At 38.3% G+C, this 18945-nt stretch overlaps 1 protein-coding gene across 3 annotated transcripts in view; it reads left to right on the top strand.

The window, feature by feature from the left end:
* RB1 (RB transcriptional corepressor 1) overlaps nt 1–18945 on the top strand; it is a 73426-nt gene that overhangs the window by 18373 nt on the left and 36108 nt on the right. For all 3 annotated transcript variants that reach the window (XM_061457373.1, XM_061457375.1, XM_061457374.1), the window contains 8 exons: nt 1011–1120; nt 2566–2643; nt 5957–6044; nt 6700–6816; nt 7862–7918; nt 8009–8040; nt 8118–8194; nt 8397–8599. In XM_061457373.1, coding sequence (XP_061313357.1) covers nt 1011–1120; nt 2566–2643; nt 5957–6044; nt 6700–6816; nt 7862–7918; nt 8009–8040; nt 8118–8194; nt 8397–8599 — 762 coding nt within the window. The remainder of the gene's footprint in view (nt 1–1010; nt 1121–2565; nt 2644–5956; nt 6045–6699; nt 6817–7861; nt 7919–8008; nt 8041–8117; nt 8195–8396; nt 8600–18945) is intronic.

Consider the following 18945-nt stretch of genomic DNA (forward strand, 5'->3'; position numbering starts at 1 on the left):
GTGTCACCTATAGATACAGTAACCTGAAGATTTGAAGCTGTATAGGAGGTATTTGCAGCTTGCCTTTTCTTGGAAACAGAAGGGAACTAATGTGGGTTCATATGCACTTGTCGCCTGTTTTTCTAGCAGAAATTTTCCAGAGCACAGAATCATTTAGCATGTTTGGGAGCTCAAGGAAGAGATAATTGAGGTGACTGCTGCCTTCTGCAGGAGTGTGCAAAGAGCACAGCAGCAGATTTGCAGTGGAGACTAGTATCTGGCCCTCATAAAAAAAAAAATCCTGACTTCTAGTTAACATTAGGCACTCAAACCAAAAACAAAACTGAAAACCAACAAACATTCCTGTGAAATGAAGTCATGTCAGTATGGGATCTAATCAACTAAGAAATGTTTAACAGTAGCTTTAAAAACCAACAATATGTATACGAAATAATGGTCTATGTTTTTGTAGAAATAAGCATGTCTCTTAAGAATTACATCAGTACAAATATTAATATGAAATGGGGAAACTCTTCTTATACTCAGAACAAGAAGCTTGTGACTTTGGGCCTTGGTCTTCATCTCCAAACCAGCAGAGAGACAGGGACTGAGACAATTGTTCTAAGGGCAGTCATTTTACATTTCTTCCTCCGATATACACCTCCTTTTTTTCTGGAGGGAAAGATTTAAAAGCCTGGAAATGTTTGATTTGCAGGGCTCTGTCTTCTACTCTAGCTATTTTTAGCTCCTTACAGTGCCAGGACCTACATTTCTTCAGAAAAGTGTCATGATCTTGGATTATATTATCTTCTAAAGAAATTATCTTTGTTTGCATGTGGGAATAATTTTCCTCTGGGTATATTTTAGCTGTTATGTAAGAAGTGACTTTGTGAGCTCCAAGGTCATTCTCTTAGCATTTCACCATTGTATTCATGAGGTGGGACTAGCTTATATTATTCAGTAAATTGTCAGACTTATTCCTGTAAAATAAAGTTGTTGTTTTTTTTTTTTTTCCTCTAATATTTTTTGAGGTTGAAGTTATCTTGCAACAGTATGAGGAGCTCTATCTCAAAAACAAGGATATAGATGCAAGATTATTTCTGGATCATGATGAAACTCTGCAGCCAGATGTCGTGGCACGGTAATATTTCTCTTATTGCTTTTGTCTTATATAATAGGAAATGTGAGCTTACATTGTTTTCTGCCTTCTTATGTTACAAATGTAAATCTCTGTATCCTGTTGACCTCTTTAAATTTGTTGTTCAGCTAAGGCATTTCTGGCATCACCAGCCTTGTTTTACGTTATCACCTAAAATAATTAGACAACATTTAACTGGGACTCTGCCTGTAATTATTTAGAAGCTGTACTCTAGTTGTCACTCATTCTGTGCTAGCCCCTGTTGTCCAGGGGAAGCTGAGGACTTGTAAGGAGGAGGCTAAGACCATGTCATGCTAGTTTGATTAGATATGCCCAAGGCAGTGTTATGGCTCTAGGGCCAGCTGTCATGGAATAGCTTGGGGCTTAACTGTCCAGATTCTCCTTCCTAAAACCAGATGGTGGCATTTGGAAGCTGCCTGCTGCGAGTGGTCTTCAGCCCATTTTGACTTTCAGCCTGTACTCAGAAATTGTTTGGGGCATGGTAGTTTGCATGAGACAGAAGTGTGGCATGGGTGGTTTACCAGATTAACAAGTCGAGTACCAGTACCCAGGCACATTCTGTAGTGCTATTCAGTAATACAAATGTCATGGATCTTCTGGAGTGGCTCCAGAGGTGGGCCACAAAGATGCTCAGAGGGCTGGGGCACCTACCCTATGAAGAAAGGCTGAGAGGGTTGGGGTTGTTCAGCCTGGAGAAGAGAAGGCTCTGGGGAGACCTTGGAACAGCTTTTCAGTACTTAAAGCAGACTTAAGAGGATGGACTTCTTAGTAGGGCTGGTAGTGATAGGATAAGGGGGGATGGCTTTAAACTAATAGAGGGTGGATTCAAACTAGATATAAGGAAGAAGTATTTTATGATGGGAGTGGTGAGACACTGGAACAGGTTACCTAGAGACATTGTAGATTCAGGGTCAGGTTGGATGAGGCTTTGAGCAACCTGATCTAACTGAAGATGTCCCTGTTTATTGCGAGGGCTGTCAGACTAGATGTTCTTTAAAGGCTCCAGCCCAAACTGTTCTATGTTTTTTTTTTTTGTGCACTTAAATTCCAGTGTTTCCTGTCAATTCAGTGTTTCCATAACTTGATCTGAGGTCAGTGTAAGTCTGTGACTTTATCTGTGCTAGAAAAATACATTAATTTAAAATCAGATTAAAATGGAGGTAATACCAGCTATACTTAAAAATTAAGCTGCTCATAAGCAGAATTTAAAAAAGAAAAAAGAAGTCAAAAGGAAACTTTGGAGGTCTTCTAGTCCAACATCCTGCTTGAAGCAGATCTACTTGGGAATTGTTCTAAGAACTGGAGTGGTTGGGTATCTAGGTCTTCTAAAAAAAATCTGCTTCACAGTTTTCAGAATAATTATAGAAAATATTATTTTTTGGATTGTTATTTCTTCATAAGTTGCTTTTTTTTTTTCAATTCTATAGCTCACAGGTGGACAGGATGCCACTAAAACCCAATTCAGACGAGGAACATATTCTTACACTTCCACAGACTCCTGTTCGGTAAGAGTTTTTCTTTTAATCTCTGTTCTTTTGTTTAACGTCCTAGCTAGAAATATTCACCTTTAGAGTAGTTGCTTTAATTTTAAAGTAACTGGGGTTTGGGATTATGGTGTCTTTTTGTTTTTATGTAAACCAGAGTGCAGTCCTGCTCAGTAATAAGCCGTGAGCAGGTACTGAGGGGTACTGAGTGCCCTCAGTTCCTGGTACAGTTGTTGGAAAACAGAAAGCTTTTTACTGAGATGTGTAAGAAGTCCAAGTTGTCTGTAAAAGAGAGTGTTGTATTTGCTCTTGTGAGACTGCAGCTTTATACTTCCATGATAGTACTTGTGTCTCCTGTATTTCTGTCTTCCTTTCCATCTTTACTTTAGCTCTGTATCTTTTGGCTTCCTTGCCTGATACCAGATTGTATGTGCACACACATTTTTCCCGTGATCTTTATCTTCTTATTACTGATTTTTCTGCCAGGAAAGGTTAACCATTTTTCCCTCGTGCCACACAGTTTTTTGACAAAATCAGTGCTTAGAAATTCCTGGACACTCAAGAACCAACCAGCTGTGTGATTGCAGTGGTGTGTGCTATGTGGAAAAACAAAAAAGTCCGTCCAGGCAGTTGTTTGTTCTTAAAAGCTGTTCTTAAGCTGTCAGGTTTAATAAAATCGGACAGTTCTTGTTCCAAGCTTGTTATGTAAATGCTTTTCAGTTTAGCATTCTGGAGAGATAAGTTAAAATATTGTACGCTAAATTACTACTTCAATTTTCTCCATTGAGTAGAATTATTTTTGTTTTTATTAAAAGTACTTCTACAGTGTTTATCTGCTTGTGGAAAAATGAATTAGACTTTGGACTTGTGCATCCACTACAGATCTGTTAAATGCCATCTGGAGAAACTGTGTTCTGGCCAACAGAGCAGTAACAAAGGTTTTCAGTTAGGTACTGAAAAGCTTCTTAAAAATAATAAAAGGAGACATGCAGCTGAGATAGATAGTCAAGTTGTGAAATGAAAGAACTTTTAATCACCTGTGCCTGCAAAAGTCTGTATTTGATTGCCTTAGTTGTCCCTTCTAGTCTTATGCTTCAAATCTTCAGGTGCCAATGATGCTTTTTTAGGCATAAAGTCATCAGTTTGCCTTTCAGTTCCCAGACTGAATGTGCAATTTTTGGGAGCTAGGCCATCTATAACATGCAGTATATTTAACAATAAAGTCCTTGACAACAAGTCCCATTTTTGGCAGATACAGGTAGCTATTGATACTTTTCAGGTATACTGGAAGTAAAACCGTCTAACACTGAAAGACGCTTCATTAAAGTTTTTGACCTGGAAGGTCTATTAAGAAGGTCCAGGAGGACCAAATTTCTGCACTGCTAAAACTTTTTGAAATTTACTGAACCATCTTTGATTTTCAGAGGAGGTTGAGCAAGATATTTACATTCTCTCCATCCACACTTGGGCTTTTCTCTGAGCTTTCCAAAACTGATGCCATTTAAGACAGTTCAAGCACGGGCTTATTCACCAGCAGTGATTTCATTTGTATTAACTGTTTTTCATAAAGCCACAGAACTGTCACTAGATGGCAGTAAACCTTTAATCACCAGCATAGAGCGGAAAGTGTGTCATTAACTCCCTGAATTAACAAGACCACCTTACAGGATATGTTGAAAATACTATACTTATTATTTTGCATCTTCTTATAATGATGTCTTTCTGGACTTAAGGCACTTTGGATCTGGTCTAAAGCCTCCTGAAATTGGTGAGAATCTAAGAATTTTCATCAGTGGATTTGTATCTGGTCATTTATGTAGAAAGCAGTAGATAAAATGGGTGTAAGTATTATTTCAGAGCATAGTGAGAATGGGTCATTTGGTTTTATTTTTTTTTTACACTGTCTTTATGTTTTTCCTTATTGCTTGTAGTGTTTTGGCAGAAGTCCGCATCCTCTTCCCCTCCCCTAATATTTTGAAACTTAAGAAGATTTTGTATTTAAGATCTGTCTAACCTAGCTACAGATAGAACAGGTGGAATAAGGATTACAGAAATTGTAGCCTTTCTATTGGAAATGGAAGGAATTGAAGCTAAAGTAAGAATTTAAGTTTTAATGTGATTTTGTGTTCAGATCCAGGGAGGGAGAAAGCTCTATGTTCTCTTGCTGTTGCCAGTAGGAATGTTGACAACTCTGCCTCTGAAAAATGAATTTCAAAGCATCTGTGTTAAAAAGGGCTGCATTTTTGAAGAGTCATAGAATCATTTGATTTGGAAGGGACTTTTAAAGATCATCTAATCAAACCCCACTGCAGTGAGTCCTTCTTGGCAGGTCTCCTCTCAATCCCTTCATCCCTCAGCCTGTATTGATACCAGAGGATGCCCTGACCCAGGTGCAGGACCTTGCATTTGGCCTTATTGAACCTCATGATGTTCACGTGGGCCCACTTCTAGAGGCTGTTTGGGTCACTCTGGATAGCATCCTAATGGCTTGTCAACTGCTTCACTCAGCTTGGTGGGATGTTGTGAAAGGCCTTACAGAAGTCCAGATAGACAGCATCCATAGGACTTCCCTTGTCCACTGATGTAGTCAGCTCCATTATAGAAGGCCACTAGGTTAGCCAGGCAGGACTTTGACCTTGTTGAAGCCATGTTGGCTGTCTGTCTCAAATCACCTCCCTGCCCTCTATGTGCCTTAGCATAGCTTGTAGGAGGATCTGTTCCATGACCTTTCAAGGCACAGAGGTTGAGGCTGACAGGTCACTACTTTCTTGTGACTGCCGTGTTTTGATACACCTTACTTATTACACTTTGGAACAGGTGACCTGAAACATAAAAGCTGTCTTCATTCAGCTGACTTTGTATCATTTTTGTACAAAAGCCAAAGAGGGTTTGGTTTCTCTTTGTTGTCTTTTGTTTTTGTTTTGGGGTTTGGGGGTTGTTTTTTTTGTTTTGTTTTTTGTGGGTTTTTTTTTTATGTTTTGTTAGGGAGTTGCTTGATTTGACTGAATATTTTCACATACAAGAATTATAATTCCATTTTTATTGCTTTTTAAAAGTGAGTATTAGTGTTTATTACTTTATGTCCTTTTGGTTATTTACTTTACAGATTATAATAATTCTAATAATTAAATGATTAGATAAAATTAGATAGTTAGCATTTAGTGGTTAACATAGTACAGCAGCATTTCCCAGCAGATTGTTTGATAACTGGGGGTAGAACTAAAATCATAGTTTTTTGGTGTTGTTCTTTTTTGTTTGTAGAATTGCTGTTCAGTCTCTGGAAACTGTCAAGCCAACCTTAATGTGTATTATGCATTTTATTGTGTTTTTCCAGAGCTGCAATGAATAACATTCAGCAACTGAGTATGATTTTAAATTCAGCAGCTGATAAACCATCAGATACTCTCATCAAGTATTTCAATGTAAGTGACTAGAAGGAAGATGTGTGAAAGATTCTTGGGATTATCACTCAAGTAAAATACTCACCTGTAGATTGTGTGTTTTGGGAGACTTCCTTTTTAACAGCCATTTTTTGAAGAAGTATATTTTAATTGGGATGGTTTAAATGTAATCATTAATTTTGGAAAGCACTTCTATCTTACTGATTACTGGAACATTTTAAGTTCTTGAATCTTTTTGTTATTGCATGAAATACTAGGTTTTTGTATATAAATATTGCACTAAATACTAAGGTTTATTTATGTATGTTTATGTATGTATGATGGAAAAAGAAAGGGATATAAAAGGGAGCCGAAGAAAAGGAGTATCTGATTAGAGGATCACATGTCCACATTCAGCAGCTTAAGCACATTTCTAACTTTAAAGACATCAATGTCGATGGTACTAGTTGCATATTAATTGAGTTAGTTGCAACTGGTTGCATATGAGACATGAAGTAGTTGGTACTGGAAATGGATGAACATATTCTATCTTCTTAAAAAATCCACTTTTATTTATGTGGATGAGCTGATTGAGAGATATTACAAAGTGAAGCAGGACTAATGTGCTTAATCAGTTTTTGCAGTAAGATGTACTTTCTTTGCATTTCTTTCCACTGCCCTCCTTGTATTTTCTTAGAATTGCACAGTGAACCCTAAGGACAGTATCCTGAAACGAGTGGAAAATTTTGACCACATCTTCAAAAAGAAATTTGCTGAAGCAGTTGGACAGGGATGTGCTGAAATTGGCGCGCAGGTAACTAGCATTTTGGTTGAGTATTACTCATTTGAGCTCTTGGTACTAGCTAATGTGAGACCTGACTTACCGACTGTCCTCCTTCAGTGCATATCAATAATGGTAAAAAGTAACAATATTCTTTTCAACTTGAGAAACAAACAGGTATTTTTTCCTAAACAGCTGCAAAGATAGTATTCAACAAATTATTTATAAGATATAAGGAGCGACAGGAAGCAGGTGAAAATATGTTGGAAATATTTAAATGAAGAATGAGAAAATTGCAGGGTAAAATACATTTAGTGAAATGCCTATTTGTATTCTTTCATGGCTTTGTTCAGCTTTGAGAAAAGAAGTATCAGGGGAGACCTTATCACCATGTTTCAGTATTTGAAGTGTGGCTACAAAGAAGATGGAAGCTCTTTTTACAAGGAGTCCCATGGAAAAGACGAGGGGAAATGGGTGCAAGTTACTCCTGGGGGGATTCTGGTTGTACATCAAGGGAAAATTTTTCACAGTGAGAACAACCAGCCGTTGGCATAATCTCCCTATGGAAGTGGTGGATTCCCTAGTGTTGGTCACTTTAAAGATTCGGTGGGACAGGGTGCTGGGCCATCTAGTTGAGATCATGGTTTGCCAAGAGAGACTGAGGTCCCTTCCAACCTGGTATTCTATGATTAAGAGTAATGTAGCCTGAAACTGCAAAAGGTGACTCACTTCCTTACAAAATCAGTAGGCTAGCTGTGCTCTCAGCAAGGATTTTGGAAAACAGATTCAATCCAGTTTATACTTGACAGTCTCCTGTCTGTCAGCTCTGCCTTTTATCCTGTTACCTGTGAATCAGCATAAACACTTGATTAAGTCTTCATGTGATTAGGTAGTCACAAACCTTAGTAGCCTTTGAGGCCCCTCCAGTGCTGTTGGCAGATGGAACTGGGGATGGACAATGACTTTATAGTAGCTTTTCAAAAAAACTGAACATGTTCTTAATTGTTAGAACATGAGTGTCTGCCTGTTGTAGTCTGTTAAAACTTGAATTTTTCCTGAATTTCTTCTTTTTTAACAGAGGTACAAGATTGGAGTGCGCCTGTATTACAGAGTAATGGAGTCAATGCTAAAGTCGGTAAGTTAAGTACTGGTACCTTAGTACTGGCATTGCGTTTACAAATACTAAGAATATTCACAAGTTTGATTTTATTTACATATATTTCAGGAGGAAGAGCGCCTCTCAGTGCAGAATTTCAGGTATGTTCCCCTAACTTATTACCGAAGTCTGCTAGTTTAGTGTTAGGACAAGTATTAATAGTTTTCTTTCTCCTTAGCAAACTTCTGAATGGTAACATCTTCCACACATCTCTTCTGGCATGTGCTGTTGAGGTTGTCATGGCTACATATGGCAGTAAGTTGAAGCTTAAATCCTAGATAGCATTGTTATTTATTGGTGATTATTGCCATTTGTTCTAATACATAAAATACAACAAATATAAAAAGTGCTTACTGAAATTTCTGAGCTAGCAATTAGTCATTAAATACAAAAGGAAGAAACATCAGAAGTGGAAGAATGTTGTAGTCTTGATAATTTTCATCCATTTTCCCTGCAGGAAATGCTTCACAAAGTGATGGTACCAGTGCTGAAACAGACTTGTCTTTCCCATGGATTCTGAATGTATTTGATCTAAAAGCTTTTGACTTCTACAAGGTGATTGAAAGCTTTATTAGAGTGGAGCCAAGCCTAACAAGGGAAATGATAAAGCATCTAGAACGTTGTGAACATCGAATTATGGAGTCTCTTGCTTGGCAGTCTGTAAGTAATACTTTAAAATAGTATTTGTCCTTGTATAATGTGCATATCTAGAAAAGGGAAATCCCACACAACTCTATAAAATAATTTGTGGTCTTGCTGAGATTTATTTGTGGCAAAAGAGCAAAACAAGATTAGTTTTGGCACGTCTTCAGGTTTTGAAAAAAAGAAGTATGTCAGAGAAAGAAGTCAGCATAGCTCTGCTGATTTATGTGATTGTAAGCTAGTTTACTAGTCTGGCATGAATCATGAGGGTAATACCCTTAAAACAGCATTTTGTTACCAAAGGCAATAAATTCTATGCTTTTATTAAGTTTTATCCATATCCCACTTGGCAATAGGGCTTTAGTTCTCTGCATCTGATATATTTATTAGTAGTACTTAAAAGAATGATTTGCATAGTTCTTTGCATTTCAGTCACTTTGATATTTTTTGGATGCCATTAAAATAAAATGCTGGGAGGTGGATTGTTTTTTAGGCTGGATTGCAGAAAATCAAACATTGCCTCTTTATATTGTGTGTTATTTATAAACCAAAAATATGCTATTTATGCCAAACATTTGCCATTTTGACCAGAGACACATAAAACAGCTGTTTAAAAACCCATCACATATCATACAGTTCTGGCAAGTTTAAAACCAGTATGCCATAACTAATGGGATAGTTTAGTTGTGGATCAAGGTTTTTTTTCAGGTTAATCTGCGTATGATTTTTGTGTGACTTCAGAGTGAAAAGTTAACAGTTTTCTAGTATGGGTGATACTTTGCCAGGCTGTGCCATTAAACTCTTGGATTCAAAAAGTCTTGTTGTACCTGAGCAGCAAGAGCCCCATCCATCTCCACGTTTCTAGCTCAAGAGAAGTGTGCTGACCTCAGGGTTATATGGAAGCAATTGCCATGCTTCAAGCTGAGTCTGGTGGACCACCTTGTACCAATGAGCCCTTGCCACTAGATTTTCCTTGCTAACAGAATCAATGGGTGTATGTTCCTCTCTGAATATGCTGTTATGAAGATGACCTTTCTATTGTGGGTGCCAAGACTTGTAAATCCAGGTCCATGCTCATCACCGTGACACTGTGTTTCCCAGGATTTCTGGTGCAGTGCTCTAGCTGCTGTACCAGAGTGTAAATTTTTCCCTCTGTAAAACTTCTACGTGTTTGATGTCTTGGGAGACACACATGGCCTCTCTGTTAATGTATGAATTTCTTTGTGATTTTGGCACTCTTCGAATAAGAAAGCATTTGAGGCTGATAGCCTTTCTGCCAAAGCCTACAAAAGCAGGGAAAATGAGGCAGTATTTCAAGAGGCAGGTATTATTTTAGGAAGCTTGAAGACGTATAAAAAGTGCTTGTTTGAGAATTGCAACATTCAGAGGACAAAAGGCAGAGGTGCATGTACCCAAGTTTGATCTACAAGCAAGAAGTGGCTCCTGCTACATTCTGCAAACCAGTTTGTAGCCATCTTACTGATCAGCAATAAGTCTCATCTACCAGTTTCTATCTGGTAATTCAAGCACCACGTGCAGATAATTTGATTTGGGCTTGGGCTTTCAGACTGGAAAATCCCAAGCATTGTGTTTTCAAACATTACGGGTATAGTTGCAGACTTGTGTGAAACAAATTATGATGGCAACAAGCACAGCATTATTTCAGGTTTTCTGAGTGGTCCATTTGAATGTATTTTAATGTATTGAATCTATCTTCTTGAGATTTCAGAGGTGTATGTTTGGTATTGTTTGGGGTGGATTATGTAGGTGATTTGAGTGTTAATAGAATGTTTGAGTTGGAAGGGACCTACAGCGATCATGTAGTGCCAGTAAGATACGTGGAGTGGAGCACAGTGGAGGGAATACGAAGAAATGCGCAATACATGTATCCAGAGGTCCTTCTGCTTCCTTGACCTAGGTGTCATGGGCAGTGTGCAGTCTCCTGTTGCCATAGATTTGTCACTAGAGGGCACAGCAGGATTCCCTCAAAAGCTGAGGGAAGCTGTGGCAGCCAGCTGCTTGCAGCTGGAGCCTATGTACGGGTACCCGGTGATTCTGCTTGAAGGCCTCCATTGCCTCTTCCAGCTACCCATAAGGGAAAGGCTGTGAGTTGCAAGCAGCAGACTACACAGTGCTGGCTCAGGAGACAAGAAGTAGTGAAACATTATCTGTGCTAAAATGTCTTACTGGGTCTCTTTGAGTCACTGGAGTGAAGGACCTGAGGCTCATACATTGTATGGCTGCACATAGAAACCTAAAGCCATGAGTGCAGAAAATCCACCCAGTAGCTCATATCTAAATATTAGCTGGTTTAGTCTGACAAGTGTAATTTATTAACAACAGAAAAAAAAACACTTCTGTGGCTGACTTCAAGACTGTTGGTCAGGTGTCCCAGAAAGGTTCAGCTAGTGAACGAAGTGTTGGTTTACCATATTCTCCTGCAATTCATTACCTGGATATTGTCGCCATGTAATGGTGTATGAGGTTTGCAGAAGTGTCTGCTTAATTGGTAACTCCTTCAAGAAGGGGGAGGCAGCTAGGGTGGTGTAGTTCATACCAGTAAATATCTTCTACCTCCAAACACTTGATAAAGGAGGAGGGAAAAGCTGGATGATTCCTGCTTTTAGTCATAAAGAATATCTCACCATAAGTGATTGCTTTGGGTTAATTTTAAGCAACTTACCTGATAATCCAAAAAAGATGGAATGTCAAGAAGGTTCAAATTTTCTTAATATGCTTAGAGAATGTTTTTTTTTTTCTCTCAAGAAGTGTTAAAACAAAGAAAAATGAGGAAAAGCATGGAGTAAATAGAACTAATTAAAAAAAAAAATCTAACTTGTTAAGTAAGGATAGAACCATTTGAAAAATACTGTAAATACTTGCATAATGCAACTCTGATTCCCCCAATCATTTTCCATGTGTTTTTGTTTAGTCCTTACCTTCCAAATGTACAGTGCAATGTACATTGCATTACAAGGCTTATCTGCTCTTTGAAAAGTCACGTCTGTATTTATCCAGTCTTTATTCATTCTGCTGACTGCTTTAGGAAGCAGGTCTTCAATATGAAATGTAAAGGGAATGAACAATTGAATACAGAATAGTTTGTTGTAGTTTTACTCATCACAGAGCTTTTTTTGGGGAAAACCAACTTGCATAACTTCCCTGAAGGAAAAATCTGAAGTGCATCTGTCCTTTATCTGGCTTTGGAAACTATCAAATAAATGTGACGGATTCTGTTTCTTACTGGGATCTGAAGATAATAAATCACTCCTTTGGTAGTCATTGTGAATATGTTTATTGCTTTTGCTTAGCTAGCTGATTGTCATCTGTGCTTTAGGAAAGATTTGAAGCTTTTCTAGGTCATCCTTTCTTTTAACAAAAAAAAAGCATAGTGAGGCAAAAGGTGGAAAGAAGTTGAAAGTTCTCAAGAATTCTTAGTTTTGAAAAGGGGCAAGATGATTAAATCAAATTGGTTTTACTTAAAACTTTATTGAACTCTAAAGGGAAAAGCTCTATTTATCCACTCAAATATTATTTACCAGTAAGGTCATGATGCTTCCAGATGCAGATTACGTGGAGATCAGTTTAGAATATGTTAATAATGCTGCATAATTTTTATTGGCGGAATAGAAATACACCGTACAGTATTCTTTCTGTAGAACGCTTGTGCTTCATCTCACTACAGTACTTTGTGGCACTATTTTAATTTCATAACTTTAAAGGGGACTGAAATTAATGTATGCTTAAAAATAAAGGTGCCTATAACCTTTGCTTTATTTTTATTATTTAAATATGATTTAAACCCTGGCATAGTTAAAATTTGTTTCCTATGAAAAGGATAGCTTGTTGCCTGCTAGCCTGGGAGTTCATGCTTGACCTTTTCCATAATTCTCTCAAACTGATCTCTCTTCAGGCCAGGGAGAAAAATAATTGTTGTGAATATCTCATTGAAGGTTGTACAAATGAATTCCAGAGTCTCTGAATTTCCCCTAGAGAAAGCCCTGTCAACTGCCATGTCACATATTTGGCTGGTGCTGCTTGCTGCAGTTCATTAGGAAGAAACAAGGAAAGAGCAGGTCTTCAGTGCAAGCAAATCAAAGTCTATAAATGTTCACAGACTATTTTAAAAGTGAAATGTCTATAATATATAAAATTAATTTGTTTCTAGGAACAACATGACTTAGGTGTTTGGGTTTGTTTTTTTTTTTTGTTTGGGTTTTTTTTTGGGTTTTTTTTTGTTTCATTCAAGAAAGTAAACAGCTATGGAGTATCTATCTTTGTTATCTGTATCTGCAAAGCAATCCAGTCATATTTCCCTGCCTCTCAGCTTGCATTCTGCTTACAAGATGCAAACAGGGAGGAACAGGCAAGGTATTAGATTTCTTTCATGCAGCTGCTTAGAGAATATTCTTCCTACACATGCCTTTGCACACAGTAGGTGAAGAGTGTGGAGCATACACATGTTCTAAATCATCACATTTGGCATACTTGGAATAGTTTGGGTCACACTACAAAATACTTTCTTCAAGCCAGCCTTTGGTGGGCTGGAGGTGAATGAAATGTGTGAAGTCCTTTTGCTGTGTCAAGCTTAAACTGCCCTCTACTGTCTTGTTCTTCACTGGAATTGCAGACCAATCACAGCCTTGTCCAAAGGTAAGGTAATTCATGCCAGCCAGGTAGGGTAGGTTAGGAAAAGAAGCATGGTCACGCTTTCTTGTTTAGCTCTACAGAGGGTAAAATGTTCTGTTGTTAACTTGTTAACTCTTCCCTAGGAGTTCAAGTGGTATTCCTGGTAGGAGTGCAGTTTTAAAAGGTTATGTGGTAGCTTTTGCTATTAACAGCATCTTACCCCAGCTGGGTCACCTTCTGCAACTCCAGAACAGATGTGAAGGTGCACTGTGGTGGGCTACAGGGAGTTCATTTGCAGCCTAATTTGGTCTGCTCGCTTCTGCTGCTTTTCTTGTGTTTATGTGTGAGGGACAACATATTGAACCAAAGAAGTGTATTGCAATACAGCTGTTCACACCATAGTCGTCTTTGGCTGTATTGCTCTTTACACTTGCTATCCTAATTTGTGTTTTTTCAATGGAAGAAGGAACAGCAGTATTGATATGTGTTGTGATTTAGAGTTGTGGTGTGATTTGGAGTTTCAGTGACTGATGCAAGATCAGGATGGCTCTACAAGTTTACTTGTCTTAATGGTTAAAATATGATCAAAAGTAGGCAAGTGTGCTTTGCTTTATTTATAACTTGCTTCTTGTAGTATTGCCTAAACTGTACTCCATAATGCTTCTCCTTTATCAGCTCCTCCTTCTCAGTGTTTTTTATTGTTAATTAAACATTTACAATAAAATCTTCAGTGCTGTTCTATCTTGTATCATTGATTTTAACGTAACACAATGTTTGCAGTAAGTATTCGTCAACTGTGTAGTTAATGTTTATACTCATCCCACATGAGTATGGATGTATGTTCATCCCACGGATACCTCATCCCACACCAAAGACTTTTGTTGGTTTTAAATTATACAGCACATTGTGCAGAAATGCCTTCCTGAGGAAAGCCATGTATTCCCAAAGAATACATTATTTCATTAATATGACAAACTCACTGAGCTGGAATAAGAGCAGACCTACTTTGATCATGCAGTAAGGAGAAAAATATTAAACAGGTATGTTTAAGATTTGCTTAGAAGCTGTTAGGCAAATCCAGGTCAGGGTAAAGTGGTAAGAAGTTACAGGTAAACAAGTACTCCTTAGTACGTTGGTATAGTACAAGTTTAATTATGCAGCCTCCTAGTCTTTGATTGTACAAGGACACAGTTATTGTGGAGCTCAGCATACTTGAGTGCTTAGTGCCTGTTCCCTTGGATGTGGTGTACAATTTCAAATTAGGTTTCTGTGCTCTTTGTAAGAAGAAATTAAGCATCTAGGAATGGGAGTTAGATTTGCTTGTGGTATGTATCTTAGTGATGTTTCTTACTAAGTTTTGTCTGACGTTGTACACCTCTTCTGGAGGTGGATGTCTACATGCAGTTTGAAGTCCTCTTTTTGATTTTCAACATCTTAAGTCATTCCTTTTAAAACTGAAGTAAGAATGTTCCTAGTGTCAACATTTTCAGCAATAGTTTACTGGATAAATACTTTACTGTTGTCAGAAGAATTACTATAAAACCTTGTTGATAGGCAGCTAAGTAAGGCTGGGCAGCAAGGTCCAGGTATTGGTGCTGCATCTGTGTACTACAAAGGACAATAGTTCTGGCTTGAGTATTGCCTGACAGTCATCAGTGGTGTTTTGTTGGTAATGCGTTCCCTCCTGGCACATTTTGGTATTTGTCAGCATTCCTCCGGACAATGTTTAGGCAAGATTTGGGGCATGATGCAGCTCGGGGGCTATTTTCAACTGCTGGAATAGGTTTGAAGTGAAGAATGTTTGGCTGTGTGGGTGCAAGCTGTGCTTTGCCATTTGCCCTCAAGGCCTTAGGACAGGCCATGGCTCGTTGTGTTACCAACTACAGACAGTCTGGGCTCAACCACATGGGTGACTTCAGCGCTGGCAAATGAGTCATGCGTTCCACTGCTCTCTGCTCTAGACTTCAAGAGTTGTGTTACTGCACAGCAACCAGCTTCTCTTAGAAAAGCTAAGAGTATGTCAGACATATTCCTTTCATGTCTACTAAATTTTGCCTTAGATATAGGAAGAGCTAATTTATTAATGATGGACAGCCTTAGGCACAAAAAAATGCCCGGCATATCCAGAATGACAGCATTTGCAAGCATGCTCACTGGCAGGGTATAAACTGCCTGGGAAACTTCACTATTATAAAGACAGGCATCTCAGAAACTACAGGCATTAGAGCGTTCTTGGAGACATCACCCATCCCCTGTGATTGTCTGGATTTTAGGTACTTAGTATCCTGTCTCAGCTGGAGTTTACTATGGACAGTGATTTCTAATATGTAATCTTCTAGGGTTTTTCTTAGAGGGGAAAAGCTGTGCTAAGAGTCACCGAATTATGCCATTTCACGTGCTCACCATGCTCCCTTCAAAAAAGTTATGTTGGAAGGGTGCAGCTTTAATCTTAAAGAAGGAACTGAGAATTGATTTGAGGTTTTCTGTCTGTACATACTAAATATACTTCTGCTTACATCGTGAGTGTGTTCTAGAAGCGTGTGTGATGAGAAGTCACTGCGACTACTGCTGCTTGGTGTGATAGTGCTAAAGGATCATACTGGTTCTACTGCATCTACATTTCATTTGATTTGTTTGTTTTTTTTTTATATATATATTAAGGTTAGGAATTAGGTCTGACACTTAATTGTGACTTAGTTGTCACAGCTGTGTCTGGAAAGCCTTCTATGGTTTTGCCTTGAAATTACAAGGCACATTGTTACAATTCTATAAGATGGCTGCTTTTTTGGTATTTGTAAGTATACCATATAGTATCATATGTATATATGTTTATATGCTTTTTGGTTTGAGCATATACACAGACACTTTTTAATAAATACATGATAAAATGTGTTTCTTCCATGATTTTCTGGTACTCCTGAAGAGTTGCCTTTTATAGAAATCATGCTGTGCTTTTTGAGGCTTGAAACTTTTATCTGCCTTAACAGCTGAAGGCAACTTGAAAAACCAGGAAGAATACCAAATGATAGTCTTCACTGTCTGCACCATCACTCTGAAAATCTTCCTTGCCACTCCTATTTATCATGAAGATGACTCAAGCTGTTTTTCATGCTTGGGTGTTACCACCCGAGCAAATTCTCTAGGCTACTGGAAGAGAAGCCACTTGAAGCCGAGGTTCTGTGTTTCCTGCTTTTGTCTGTGTTGGCAATGTGTTTGCTTCTTGGTAGACACTCACCAAGTGTACTAAACACTTGCTGGGGTTGTAAGGTATTGGTTATGTTAGCACAGTGTTAATGGATTTATTTGTTGCAGGTCTACCAAGTCAGCCCAACCCTTGAGATGCTATTTTGATTCAAGTATAAACACGACTAAAGGGCTTACCTAAGACACAGCAACTATGCAGAGTTTTCATTCTGTGAAATTTGGATGCCATTCTTGATTAAGGATTTAAGTGTTCCACTGTTCATCTACTGCTTTAAAGTATGGAGTTTCTCTTCTTAGGGGGATATGACTCCAACATTGTTAGACTTCCACAATTTAGGTGTTGAGGCTCGCTCTATACTTGAGACAGAGTTGCACTTCCAGCAAGCAATTAATTCTATTTATCTTGGGCATTTTATGATGGGGTTATTCATTTTCTGAAGGTACCTGTCTCCACTCTACTTTAGACAGCATCTGTCTTAATCACAAACCTAAACTAGATGTATAATGTTAAGGTTAGTAAAAGTGAATAGTCTGTGTAATACTAGGTTTCGTAACTCTTTCCTCCTTCCCTCCAGATTAAGGGGGCATTAGCAGGAGGCAGTTATTGAATTATGCTTAGTTTTGCTTTAGGTGGCTATTTATGCTGTATATCTCACCTGTAGTCACTGTTGTGGTTTCTGTTCATGTGGAGGTCATGTACTGTTACCAGTGTGGCTGTGGAAGCGGAGGATGTGTCATGATTTCTCTGGCTGTAGATTTACAGTTGTAATAGGGAGCTGGGATTTATAGCCTGTGCTCAGTGGAGCTTGCAGCTCTGTTGGTGCAGCATAAAAATATCTTGCCTTTGTCTAGGTAGGTACCAAACAAATGTTCTAATGTTGGAGGGTTTTCTTTTTCCACCTACATGCTCGATTTTCAAGCTTGTAAAGAATAACAGTATCTTGTCAAGCTCAAACTGCTAAATTATGTGTCATTGGACATGTTTTTTTGTCTGTGCTTGCTGCATTTTCTTATTGTATGCATAAATGTGTGGGGTTTTTTTGTTTGTTTTTTGTAGGTCAAATAAATGCTTTTGTGCCTGCTTTTATACTGTAGAAATGTACAGCATTTCTGTTACATGTTTGTATCACTGAGTGTATGTCTTGCAGTAACTTTCCAGTAATAAAGATTCATTGTCAGGGATGAGGATACGCTGGTTTACAGCTGTTGTATAGGCATAGTGCTCACCGTGCTCCAGGCGGGTAATCCCTCTAAGTTTTGTTAAAGCTCTTCATTTGGCCTGGATTGGGTTTGCTTGTCAGAATGGGTTTAGGCACAGGCTGGTGAGTGCCTGTGGTACAGCTGAGTGCTGTGCCACTAATGTCTGGACCTGTGTGCATGGTGTTCTCCTGAACCACTGAGCAGAGACTTCAGGCTTATCCCGTTAGATTGTACTTAGTCTGAACCTGGCTTGGGTAAGTACCTGGACTATGATCACCTTGTCCTTCCAGTTTGGGAGCTAGGCTGCCCAGAGAAGAGCCTGTGCATTGTATGATCTATATCTGTGCCTGATGTACCTTCCAGCAGCTCAGAAGAACTCCCTGGACTTAATCTGGACAGAAATACCTGCTGGTGTTTTGTTTTGTTGGGGTTTTTCTGCACTTATCCACCCATGGGAGCACGCAAGCATGCAGTGTATGTGTTAGTTTCTTTCACACACAAAAGGTGTTAAGTGGCTTAAGAAAAGAAGCAGATAGTTTTAAATTTGGTTTCATTGCTGAAAAATATTTTTGTTAGGGCTGAAAACACAGATATTGCGATACTTGCTTCACCATCTGTATTTTCATTTTTTTAACATAATTTGCTATATACTTAACAGATTTCTCCATTAAGAAATATCTGCAATGTTACTGTTTTCATTACTTCATTATAGATGCTTCTCACTTTAGTCAAGTGTGGTTCTAATGTCGCATAATTGCACAGAAGGGCGAAGACTTGCAACTAATGTCTGCAATTGACTTGCTTTCATAAAGCAGCTATTTTTGCAGAATTCATCTGAAAAGCGGAAGAGTTATCATAGCCATAGTTGTTTTTATGTGAGGTAGACTTAATACCATTTTCAAGGAAATAACTTTGAATGCCTCCTGTTACTAGCATTGTTTTTACAATTATTTTTTCTTTTTTTTTCTTTAAGGTAGCAGCTCATTCTATAAAAAAGGTGGAATTTGGGAAAATGTTAAAGCTGTGTGTATGGAAAAGTATTCTTCTGCCTCTCCATAAAAAGATAGGGACTTCTTGTTAGAGGCCTTCCTTTGTTGTTGCTTGTGGTTTGGTTCTCATGTTTAAGATGCAGGAAATGTAGCCCTTCGTAGTGCAGGACAGCTTTCAGTTGTTACAGCTGGAGCGGACAGATTGCTTGTTAAATAGAAAAAAAATAATCCAAAATCTCAGTTCTGGAATTTTTAATTTCCCAACATAGTGGTAGGTTTATAGAAAACCAGATGATGTGTTCAGGATACTTTGTTTTAATTTTGCGGTAAGTTCAGTTCTCA

This window comes from Pezoporus flaviventris, unplaced genomic scaffold, assembly GCF_033815535.1.
Source record: "Pezoporus flaviventris isolate CSIRO_AGI_PZ_B2104156 unplaced genomic scaffold, CSIRO_AGI_Pfla_v1 ptg000025l, whole genome shotgun sequence".
Lineage (NCBI taxonomy): Eukaryota > Metazoa > Chordata > Aves > Psittaciformes > Psittacidae > Pezoporus > Pezoporus flaviventris.